Below are 12307 nucleotides of genomic sequence, written 5' to 3' on the forward strand. Positions count from 1 at the left end.
ATCGGAGGAGGCGCATACAGAAGTAGTCTTCACTCAGGTTTCTATTTACTGTTTGATTTCTTTTATCCTTGCTCTCCCCCCCTTCTTTTTCTTTTTCTCTTCCTGGAAACAACAAAGATGATGGAGCTGGCACAAAAACAAATTTCTCCCACTTGACACCAGTAAACCTGTGATGTGACAATAACGTTGATTCGGATTCATGTGACAAAACTACAGCAGCCCTGTGACGGACACGGTGAGCATTGGGATCAGGCACCTCTGAAATGTGTAGAGGTCACGGCGAAGCCCAGGAGAGCAGCACGGAAAAAAACAGAATCATATCTCCTGGGGAGCTCTTCAAACTGAAGAATGGAGGACAAAGGGCTCCTGACAGGGGAAAGATAACAGGGCTGGAGAGAGCCGGGCGCCCCGGAGGGACCCTGTACTCCTGAATGTACTTCTGTGTGCCCATCAGTTCTCGTGACGTGCCTCAAGGTGTCTGGCCTGGCTGGCCTTGTACGAAAGCCTTACGGCCTGATGGAATGTGGCCTGCCATGGCCTCAACCTCCACCGCCGAGCCCCTCACCTTTCCATCATTTAGGGGCTATTGTCCTACGATGAGTATCATTTGTCACCATCGACCAGGCAGCCTCGCTGCTCGTCCGCAGGCCCCGGCCACATCGCCACAGTCGGTAAACAGCTAAATCCCTCTCCCAATCGATGGAGCCTATTTAACTTGAGCTATTGACTCGCTTGCCCCTCAACAGACTTGAGAGGCTGAAAAAATACAAACAAATTAGACGGGGCGAGAAAGAACAACACGAACGGGAGCATAGACAATGAAAAGGCACATTTTCCATAATGAGCTTTTGGGGCGGCGGAGGGGGGCGCCGGCTTGAAAAAAAGGACGAGCGACAGAGAGCAGGGAAGGAACACGAGAAGGAGAAAAGAGAGGGAGAGGCAAAACAGAGGAGCAAATCGATCGATGCGAGCAGATAATCGCCGGGGTTCTGTCCCGATGTGTAAGGAGTGTGACATTGCAGAGGTGGGCGCACGGGGGAAGAGATCAATTGGCTGATTTTGGCTGCGCCGTAATCCTTAACTATCTATAAGTAATTAACCTTCAGAGGAGAATGCAGGGTTAGAAGTGCGGTGAAATTAGAGGGGGAATAGCAATGAACCGAACTGGGTGCAGAAGATACTTTAAGCAGAGTAGTATACCGAAACCAAGTTGACACAGGGGTCAAAGCCAATAGAGAAATGCATCTGACCCAACTTTCAGTGTCTGCATTTGCCATTAATGACCGCATTTCCTGCGAGGAACTGCATCTCAAAATGTGTCCAAAAGCCTAAATTGAAGTGTTTTCTGCTTTGGGGGCAGGCTCTTATCTGATGTGATCCTCTGTAGCCTGACTGCATCATTTCAGTCTCTACTTGCTCAGAATATGGAGGAGGTCTGTAGCAGGAGTCACAGTGCCCTCTGTGGGCGCTACCACGGAGAGCTTTCTCCATCATAAGCCAGTCAACACGATAAGCTTACACTAATAAGGGAATCAGTATAGTAACACAACACAAGGCACGATCACATCTTTACATTTTTAATGGCAAACAAATGCCCATACATTATGACCATCATTCATCAAAACTTGTCAAATGTGGGTAACCTTCACAGAATGCTTTAAGTTAGTAAAAGGCATACATTTTTAATCAAATATGTCACATTAATGCACAGTAATGCAGTGGATTGGTGGAGTCTATGAGGCATACAGAGTGTGACACGTATCAATTCTTCACTTGTTAACAGTTTGGCCACTGTGGATAGGAGTTTTAGTAAGTGAGGAACAAGGTTTAAAATCCCCTCCAAAACAAAACAAGATCAGTCTTTCCTCTTCAAGGCAGTGTGCTGAGTTGAAACCATCAGGTAAAAATATTAGCTATATGGACATGGTAATAATACCAACATATTGGATTTATTTCACATGCTCGGTGCTCTTATACTTTCCTTACAAAATTCAACAACTAAGACCTTTTCAAACCAAGATATGATATGAAAATCAGGGACAATACAAGTCTGAAGCAATCTCGGAAAAAGATGAGCCTCCCAAAGCCAGCCCACTATTGTCCTTTGCCATCCATACAATAGTTATGGGTGTAGACCAAAATTACTTTGCAGACGATTGGATCAGCCGGTACAGTGTAGTACAACCAGCCTGATCTCACACAATTCAGTATACATTGCACGGACCTAGTGCACGTCATTCCGTGCATAGACTGTATGAAGGCCAATCATTGGTTACAAGGACAGAACATGTTCACGGCTAAACTCGCATCACCAGTTCAAAGCAGAAAAGAACGTAAATGGCTGCTGGGTGACAAAACACACCTGAATGTACAGTAGCGTCCTAGAAGACCAAAAAAAAAGATGACAAACTATAGCCTACAAAGGTTGAGATAGTCACAGCATTTGAGGGTGAGGTTAGTCTCCTCACAGAAAACAGGGTAAACGTCAATATTCCAATTCAATATTATGTTCTGCCATATTTTCATCTTCAATCAATGTTCTTGGGCAGCACAATTGTTTACATTCTACATTACAGAACTTCAACAGCCTCTCAACAAATTGTGAATAAATGTAGATATTCTTTAACAGCTTTTAATGGTAACAATTAAAGATAAGAAAGCAAAGCCTTCAATGTGTAACCTGATGTGGCTTCCTTTTAATCATTGCTAGAGGCCTAATCAGTTCCAATTCAATGTATAATGTTCTATTTATGTGTCAGGTCTCTCTTGCTAATTTGATTTAATCTCACTGAGACTAATCTGGTTAAATATGGAGTTACTTTAGTCTTTTATGCAATAGCACCCACAGCATAGGTTTGAGAGCAAAACGTTCCACACTGTAATCAAAAATAGTTTTTTCATTGTAAGTTAAATTAATGACCAATTAAAAGTTGCCGTTTCGCCGAATCGCACTGGCAGGACCTATACTGAAAGACCTAAGACACCTCTCCATTGTACTTGATTTACATATATTTTCTATCCAGTGTATGTCCAATTCTCTGTCTGCATTGTGAAATGTCCTGTCATGTACAGTATGTGTCTGTCTGTACTTATTTATTCAAAGTAAATTAGTAGTTATTACACAGCACAACTCTGATTATATCGTTATGTAATTAAAACAGTAATTCAAATTATATAATTTCAGTGCGACCTCACATCCATTATGTATAGGTCTAAGCCTTAGTATCTTCCATTGAGATTAAGTCATTTCTTAAAAACCGATTCAATTCTCATGCCAGTAGCCGTCAGGCTCCACGACCAAGGCTGACCCCCATTTGTTCTGTTCTGTTCTTGGATTACTGACTCCTGTTTAATTCTGGCACATTTTCACATGGACTACTGGAATGTACACTACAGAGCTGTGACAGATGCCTGTTAAGGATAACTGTTGTGAGACATATTTAATCATTCACTGTTGATAGACCATTATACTAATTAGTCCTATATTCACTGTTGATAGACTGTACATTTACAGTATATAGGCAGTTTGTATTGTATCAGTGTCTTAATCACTGTCGATAGTCTGTACATATATCCATTCATATATCCATTGACGAGATGTATATTCATGTATATATTCACTGGTGATAGATAGATTTATACTTATATTTATTGATGGAATACGCTCAGTCAGACCATGTGCATATGTCTAGTATCAGACTCTAAGTCTACTTATTTTAATGAATTATCTCTCTACTCTTACCTGCACCTATCCTGTGTTTCACTCTTTGCTACGGCACCTAAATTCCCCCATGGGATCAATAATGGTTTATCTTATCTTATCTTATCTTATCTTATCAGTTTCATCTTTAGAGATAGATGTATAAAAGTGAAACTTCAAAGTGTTCTTGATCATAGATTTTATTGTAGAGGACACACAGCTAACGCTGTTACAAAAAAACAAAACACAAAAGTAACTCCATACTTAAATAAAGGTTACAATTGATTTATTTATGTTTTAAACACATACTGTACGAACTCTGCAGAAATGGAACTGGCTCCAGTTCAAAAATATAACAAACCATCGTGGCACGGCACCTTTTTTTGTTTTTTTTGTCACGTGCGGGAAGGGGTTGTTGTTCCGTGCAGAAAAATCTGACTTGGCATGAAAAGGCCTTTAAGGTGCTTGCCCATAAACGTTGAAAAACACCAGTGACAATACACAACTTCGTCCAGGCTTTAGTTTGAGAGGCTTCTCTCGTAGCCGGTGTGTTTGTGTCTGAGACACCATTTCCAGGGCTCCACCAACAGAACGTAGTGTCTTCACCAAAATGGACACCTGCAGAGAGAAAAAGGTACAGCATATGCCTGATTATATACGTGGTCGCGTGTCGGGCACCAGAAAAAGCCGATCGTCAAGCTCATGCCTTGCAGTGTGATTGGTGCTGTGAGCAGTAGGTGCAGTAGGTGTGAATAGAGGCTTATTCAGAGAAGGATGGATCAGTCACTTTCACTTTATGCGTAATTCTACCGTATAATTCTAAGTATTGATAACACGCTTAGTATGTTACAAGAACGTGGGTGCCACACGAAAATGTACTAAATGGGTTTTATTTATAAAATAAATTAAAATAAATAACACAAATGTAAATGGTGTTATTGGTGGGAAAGGAACATAATCGGTGTGTGACCGGTAACAGACACCCAAGCGTACACTTCTAGAAATAGGCTACCCCCCCCCCCCCCCACACACACACACTAAATATATAATTTCTTCATATCAGAACAATGGAATTTACGTTCGAAATCATCTACGTTTCCTTTAAAGCCCAACATGAAAGATGTAAACTACAGAACTGACCCAAGCAAATGTCACAAAAGAAGCCACGTTGACGTGGACAGTAAAGATCATTTGTGACGGTACTGACCATCCGATGTAGCACTGGCACAAGTTCTCGTGTGACGTGGCCTGCTTGATGAGGAGTTCCACCTGAGTTGGCACGTCCAGCGTCTCATCGTGGGAGAAGTCTCGACCTGGTTGGAGTTAAGCAGTCCCATGGGTGAAGGTCAAGGCATTTAAAGGGATATCTCTTTGGTAAGGAGAGCACAAAGTCCTTGTCCTCTTACCTGTGAGTTTGTCCCGCACCCGGTTGATAATCTGGATAGCTTTCTTGTTGAGCGCCTCGGGGTGTACCGAACCATCTCCGACTAGATAAACATAAATGCACATACAGGATGAGTGTCTTTAGATAAGAAACCGAATCTAATAATGGCATAGCTTCCTTGTGACATTTGTACACATTGATGTGTGCAGTTTGTGAACGACGTCATGATAGGACATCATTCTTGGGCCCCCAGGGGTCCTTGAGGGGGACCCAGGGGGTCCCTAGCTAAATGATTGATAGTTATGAACTAAATGGACCCTTACAGGTCTGTAACTCTGAGAGGGTACAAACGGAATTTAGGTCCATTTGTACCCTCTCAGAATGGGGGTGTCTGTGGTGTAATTTATACCAAACTGGAGGTCCTTGAAATTAAAAGGTTTGAGTAGCATTGTTCTTGACTTAAAGTTGTATTATTTTAGTGAATAAATAAGTATTTTGTCCAATCTGTATGGTAGAGTATGTCCCTGCTCTTCTATTGAGACATTTAGATCTTGTTTCACACGATCTTTGACAATGATCCCATTTCTGTTTTGGCCAAAATTTTGACCTTCAGTTAAAAATTCAATTTCTCCCTTGAGCAAGCAGGCAGGCTCTATTAGCGCAATGGTAAAACATTCAGCACTTGCACAGGAGACACAGGTTCAAATCCGGGGTAGAACAGGAAAGTTACATAATGCAACTTTAACAAGAGTGCTCTCTAGCCTGGAATCCTGATGAATCTGACAGCACATGCTGACGATCATTACAGTTAAATGAAAGTAAAGGTGGACTTGAGTGGCTTAGTACAGTGAGCAATTACAGTACTGATTTATGATGACAACAGAGCTCTACCATGCCACATTTCTACAAATATGGGCCAGGGCCAAGTGAAATAATATTTTTAGTCAAAAGACAATGAGAGCTGACAACTCACTGAAGGAGTGGATGGACTCAGGCACGGTGGTCCCGGACCCTGGTTTCTTATGTGTGGTCTCTCCGAGGTCTATTGCTTCCAGAGCCTCTGCAGAGGAGGAGGAAAAAGCACATTCATTCACAAACACATATTCAGCAAGGCAAAAAAAAAAGAGAAGAATAAGTCCAGACTTGCTGACTCACCCACTGATTGTCCGGCGGTGTAGGAGTCTGTTCTGGTGCGGGAGCGTTTGTTGCCCTTTGTATTCGCTGAGGGGTGACACAGCAAAAAAAAAGAAGAAGTTTAGAATCTTCTTTTTAAAATTAGACGGCAGCAGCTGGCTAAGGAGAAAATATCTTCTCTTGGTTTCCAACTCTCTCTCTCTCTCTCTCTCTCTCTCAAACACAAAGCTCTGTGATACTTACGAGGGAACTTAAAATCCCTTTCCACAGTACCTCTATCTTTGGCCTCATTTAGTATTCCAGGATCTATTAATATGGATATATTTGATTCTCGAGAATTTGGTTAATCCAACGAGTATCCGTAGAGAACAGAAACACCAAACGCAGCATGGTGAAAACATGCTGCATACTTCCTTACTGACCAATACATTTCTTTCATTTGATTGGCGTTCGGCCTGTGACATCACAGACCGTCTGGGTTGCGTGCCCTGCTTCAAACCTGCTTTCCGTGAGTGCTATGTCTGAGATCAGATTTAGTTGTAAAACATAATTAATGCTCTGGAGAGCGCAAGAAACTACTATTGGGTATTTCTACTCTTTGCACAATAGTCACATACAGGACAGAATGGAGGTCCAGGCCACTTACTAACTGGAACTCTAAGTCAACCTGCAACCCTTTGACGACATGAACCCATACGTCCCTATTCTGGGGGGGGCGAACATTCACAGAATATAGCCGATATACAAGCTCACAACGCGTCGCAACACAACGCATTGTGAGCATGTAGATCGTCTCTTTTCGTCAAAGATATTTAACCCATTAACTCATTCACTGCCACTGACGTAAAAAACGTAATTTGTCCCGTTTACCAATCCTGCCACTGACGTAAAAAACGTATTTTTTTTTTTTTGAAAAAAATTATTATTATTTTTTTTTTTTTTTAGTTTTTTTTTCAAATTTGACCCAAAGACCAAGGAGATATGATTGTTTAAAGATCTACACTCCCATCCACTTCCTTGTTAACTTAAAACTTAAAAATTCTGTATCTCGGCTCCTGAGTACTTTTTTTTTTGAATGAAAAATCTCTGGCAGTGGGCAAACGCAGCCAGCAATAATTGTGGCAGTGAATGAGTTAACACTTTACCTGCCAATCACGAGTATAACCGTTGATGAAAAATACACCCGTTTACTGCCATCCACGAGTATAACCGTTTTAAAAAAAAAACAAAAAAAAGTTTTTTGTTTGTTTTTTTTTGTCTTTTTTTTTTCAATTTATCCACACAGAACCAGAGATATCACGATCCAAAGATTTCTAGCTCCATTCACTCCTTGGTTAACTTATTACTTTAAAATCCTGTATCTCGGCTCCTGTGTAAAAAAAATGTAAACACTGGCACTGGGGGAAGTAAAATAAAAAAAAACCTCTGGCAGGGAATGTGTTAAGACCGGGAACGCATCTGTGTAATTTTAGATTTCTTTGGCTATTCAAAAATAGCAGATATACAAGCTCATAGCGCGGCACGCTATGAGCTTGTAGATCTACTATTTTAGAAAAATCGTGAAAAAATATATTTAAATTTATTTTTTCAAAAAACTGTTAGGATTTAGAAGACATTTAAGAATCGGACTCAGGCCTTAAGGGGTTAATGGGTTAATGTAGCAGGCCTAATATAGAGCGGGCCTAGTATAGCCCCTCCTAGTCGGGTATGGGCTTTAGGTTGAAGTGTTTTTCCCACTTCCCACTTGTTGACCATGACCAGAGCAGGTGGGGTGAGTGGTTCTGCCTTACTGTCCATGAGCCTCCAGTTGAGCAGGGGGTCGTAGACGAACGCCTCCAGCACGGCCATGACACTGTCCCTGTGCTCCCTCAGTACCTCCATCACCGTGTGGCACGTGATGCGGTAGTTACCGTCCAGCCCTGTCACCTGCAGCCGACACACACACACACACACACACACACACGCACGCACGCGCACAGGCATGTGCGTGATGAAGATGATTAAGATTACTGTAGCAAATAAATTGTGGTTCAGAACGCAAGAGAAAATATATTGTGAATATACTATAGGAAATGGGATTTTTTTAAATAGATATTTTGTGTTAAATGAGAGAAATATTTAGGCCAATAATAGTGTTCACTTCATTTCAAGTGGTATTGAATGGGGAGGAACTTGTCGAATTCCCAATGTCCCAATGCTAGGATAAACAACACACTGATTGAACCGTTAATGGCTCTTCACTGCGTGTCGTTTGTGTAGCAGTGTCGAGAGAACAATCATGTTAATGTAAAGGGATGAAAATATTTGGATCCACCCTCTCTAGATCCTGCGATAACCCTGTTTTTTAAGAATCCTGACTACGCCACGGATACAACATGCTAATGTACTCCACAACCTGAGGAACCTAGGGCATATTTTCTCGCTTTCATCTCGTATCTTTCATCATAAACCTGTGAGTCATGACATCGCTGAAGCGCTGTGTTTACCGCTCACCTCCATGGCGTTGGTGAGCATCCTCGTCAGTCGGAACGGAATCTTCTCCGGGAATTTCTCTCTGGTCATGGCAACCTGCGGAGGAGGGGCAAATGTAGAGCTCAGCCTTCTGGATCTTAAAGGAAACGTTAACAACTAACAACGATTAACGACTGTTTTTTTTTGGGGTCGTTTATGGAAAACAGTCTGACCTCGAAACAGTCTCCAAAGTCAATGTGAAGGATCTTGCCGCTCAGCCGGTCCAACATGAGGTTGGATGGATGCCTGAGGATAAAGGACAAAAACATCATTATAGTTGTTACTATCGTTGTTGCGGTTGCTTACATCTCTCTCTCTCCCACCCACTCTCTTTTTCTCCCCTGACAAGGTCTAGGCAGATGGCCGCTCACCCTACAGTCTGGTTATGCCTGCGGTTTCTTCCTGTTAAAAGGGTAGTTTTCCCTGGCCACCGTTCAAAAACAACAAAGAAAAAAAAAAGCTTGCACAGAGTGGGGTAGACCATGCCAGGTCTCTGCTCTATATGTAAAGTGTCTTGAGACAACTTGTTGTGAATCAGCACTATATTAAAATTGAATTGAACTGAAACATAGTCAACAAAAGGTGAGGTCTGGGACATGTCTCACCTGTCACCCAGGCCCAGGATGTAGCCCACCATGGACATCACAGCCAGCGAGCGAGTGTAGTTGGTCCTCCGGTCAAACCACACCTGGTGGGGAAAATATCAACGGTTATAGTTAATAAGTTACATAATGTATAAGTTCCTTCTGGAGGCATTCCATGAGTGATGATCTATGGTACAACAGCCACATTTTTTTGTTGATGGAGTGTTGAAAGAACTAAGGTCAGTCTAGCTGCTCAACACATGAAAAAACTATCAACTAAATCATCATCTATCATGTCTCCCATTACTTGAAGTAGATCTTGTAGGAGAACTCTTGTATAAAAGGAATATCACACACTAGGCTAGTACTGAATATCAGCACGGCAGTGACTTTGGCTGACAATAATCACTGCGATGATGATGTTCAGCAATTATATAGATGTGTACAGTATAGTATAGCAAAGCAGAACATGGGTTTTATACCATCATCTCCCAGTGGAAGGCTGTTATATGACTGATTCATTCTTCATCGTGTCAAATCTACCGTTAAGTAGGTCGATCTTTCAAAAGAAAGTTTTCTACTTCAAATCAAATTACACACGACACTCATTTAAACTATATTTGAGTATTATGAAAAATGTCCAAGATTAAAAGCAAAGGTTTAAGATGACGTGAAAGACAAGGCGATAATGTTCTTGGACCGGTGGCGGCGGTCTACCTCTGAGCTGGGGCTTTTCAGCCACAGTAGCTTGGCCAGGTCATCTCCGGCCGTGTTGTTGACGGCGTGCTCGAACACCTCCACTTTCTCCATGAGAGTCAGGTGGTCGTAGTCCGGCGCCATCTGGAAACCACAGACGTGGGGCAACACGTTTACAGAACATATGGATACACACACACACACACACACTCCCACGCCTCTATCACTGTCAACTGATTAATGGTTCGGCCCGTTTTATTTAATCATCTGTTTTATTATTTATTTCTTTATTCTATTTTAATATTCGGCTCGCTCCGATGTTACGCCTGAGTGGACTTGTTAAAAATGGTTAGCGGATGATAAATAAGGTTGTTGCTGTCCCGTTGATACATTTGCACACCGGCTGAAGGCTGCGCGCTACAAGCAGCTTTTGCTCAAAATACATCCCGATAGTGTCGTTTTCCACAGCAGTGGTTCTCTCGACGTGGGGTCTGATGACCCCCAGGGGTCCTTGAGAGGATTCCAGGGGGTTTCCGGCTAAATGATTGATAGTTGGGAAACAAATAGATCCTTAAACCGCGTCACTGCAAAAGGTGGGAGACTGAAACATCTGAAAGATAAGGTTTCAGATCCACCACTTTTGTATCAAATATTGACAATGACAAAAACGAAGGACATTTTCTCTATGGTTTAATTGGTTTTAGTTTGTTTTGTAAACAAAATGCAGTTTCATTTTAGTTATATTTTTTTGTAAAGTTTGTATTTCAGTAAATTAATCCACATCTAGTTTTTGTTATTTCATTAGTTTTTAGTTAACAAATAATAAACTTGATGTGAATGTGGGTATTGTTAGTAGAAGGTTTGATTGATTGATTGATTGAATACTTTATTAGTCAAATATGTAAACTGCACGGAAGTACAGTAACACTTGGGCTAAAAAGGATAAGTCCTGGGGACTTGTTTCCATTGTGGTCCTATGCAGTGGTAGAAAGTAACTACGGTAAGTACTGTACTTAAAGGTAGGGTAAGTGATTTGCGTTGGTTAAAATAATTGTTAAATAGCTCTATATTCTGATAGTACTCATTGCTATAGAGTGTTTGTTCAGTATTAGGAGTCTCCTTGTCTCTCCACCTCTTTATTAAACAGAAAATGCATTTTCGTTTCAGTTTCAGTTTCATTTCCAATTTTATCCAACCAGGACAGAGAACTCAATCAGGATATAGATTAAACAAGTGAAATTGGAAGTGATGACACTAAGAAATGAGCATGCAAAATTGGAACTGGAACACTATACAAATTAAGCTTAAAAATGGGTACTTTCTCCTGATTGGCTGAGATTTTGACACCTACCGAAAAATGTATTTTCTGTTTATTAAAGAGCTGGAGAGACAGGGAGACATCTGTTACTGAAAAAACACTCTATAGCAATGATTACTATCAGAATATAGTATTTGAACCTTTTAACAAAATACTTTTTGTTTTAACCAAAAAATATCACTTACCCTACCTTTAAGTAAAATGTTGAGGTATTTGTTACTTGAGTATTTCCAACTTCCAATACTTTTACTTCTACTCCACTAGATCTCGGATCTAAACATTATACTTTTACTCCACTACAATTATTTGAACACTTTAGTTACTAGTTACTTTGTAGATTTTGATTATTATCAAAAAAACATACATTAACCACTTCAGCCCTATACACATTTCGGCCATTTGAAAATGCGACGCATTGCGAGCGTGTAGATCTGCTATTTTCAAAAGATTTCTATACATTTGAAAACTTGAAACAGGACATTCTGCATAATGAGTACTTTTACTTTTGGTTGAGTATTTCTACATTGCAGTATTGATAAGTAAAAAATGTGAGTACCGTAATTTTCGCACTATAAGCCGCACCTGAATATAAGCCGCAGCAGCTAAATTGAATGATTTGTACATATATAAGCCGCACTGGACTATAAGCCGCGGGTGTAAAATCCATAGATTTAGGACGTCCCCTAGTGGCCGTTAGCTGTAAAAATCCATAGATAAGCCGCACCGTTATATAAGCCGCAGGGTCGAAAAATGGGGAAAAACGCGGCTTATAGTCCGAAATTTACGGTACTTTTCCACCACTGGTCCTACAGTATATGTACAGGATGCTAACCCTGAGCATGATGCGGTGCTCGATGTTGAGAAGAATCTTCTTCTTCTCCCGGTAGTCTCTGATGAGGGCGTGCAGCGTGTCGCAGTGGGGCACCCAGCCGATCAGCCCCGAGTTGGTGGACAGAGGGATGACGGCGTAGCGCTGGATA

The 12307-nt window shown here is 41.3% G+C and overlaps 1 protein-coding gene across 4 annotated transcripts in view; it reads right to left on the reverse strand.

Annotated features, from left to right (window-relative positions):
• Positions 1–3884: 3884 nt before the first annotated feature.
• The window catches only part of mtor (mechanistic target of rapamycin kinase), a 155244-nt gene continuing 146821 nt past the window's right edge, over positions 3885–12307 (reverse strand). For all 4 annotated transcript variants that reach the window (XM_080445025.1, XM_080445024.1, XM_080445023.1 and 1 more), the window contains exons 49-59: positions 12160–12307; positions 10031–10153; positions 9335–9417; positions 8903–8975; positions 8712–8786; positions 8009–8144; positions 6240–6305; positions 6058–6144; positions 5107–5187; positions 4908–5013; positions 3885–4318 (exon numbers count right to left, since the gene is read on the reverse strand). In XM_080445025.1, the coding sequence (XP_080301151.1) occupies positions 4303–4318; positions 4908–5013; positions 5107–5187; positions 6058–6144; positions 6240–6305; positions 8009–8144; positions 8712–8786; positions 8903–8975; positions 9335–9417; positions 10031–10153; positions 12160–12307 (994 nt within the window). In that variant the 3' untranslated portion in view covers positions 3885–4302. The remainder of the gene's footprint in view (positions 4319–4907; positions 5014–5106; positions 5188–6057; positions 6145–6239; positions 6306–8008; positions 8145–8711; positions 8787–8902; positions 8976–9334; positions 9418–10030; positions 10154–12159) is intronic.

Source organism: Gymnoscopelus braueri, assembly GCF_963280865.1.
Source record: "Gymnoscopelus braueri genome assembly, chromosome: 12".
NCBI classification, from domain to species: Eukaryota; Metazoa; Chordata; class Actinopteri; order Myctophiformes; family Myctophidae; genus Gymnoscopelus; species Gymnoscopelus braueri.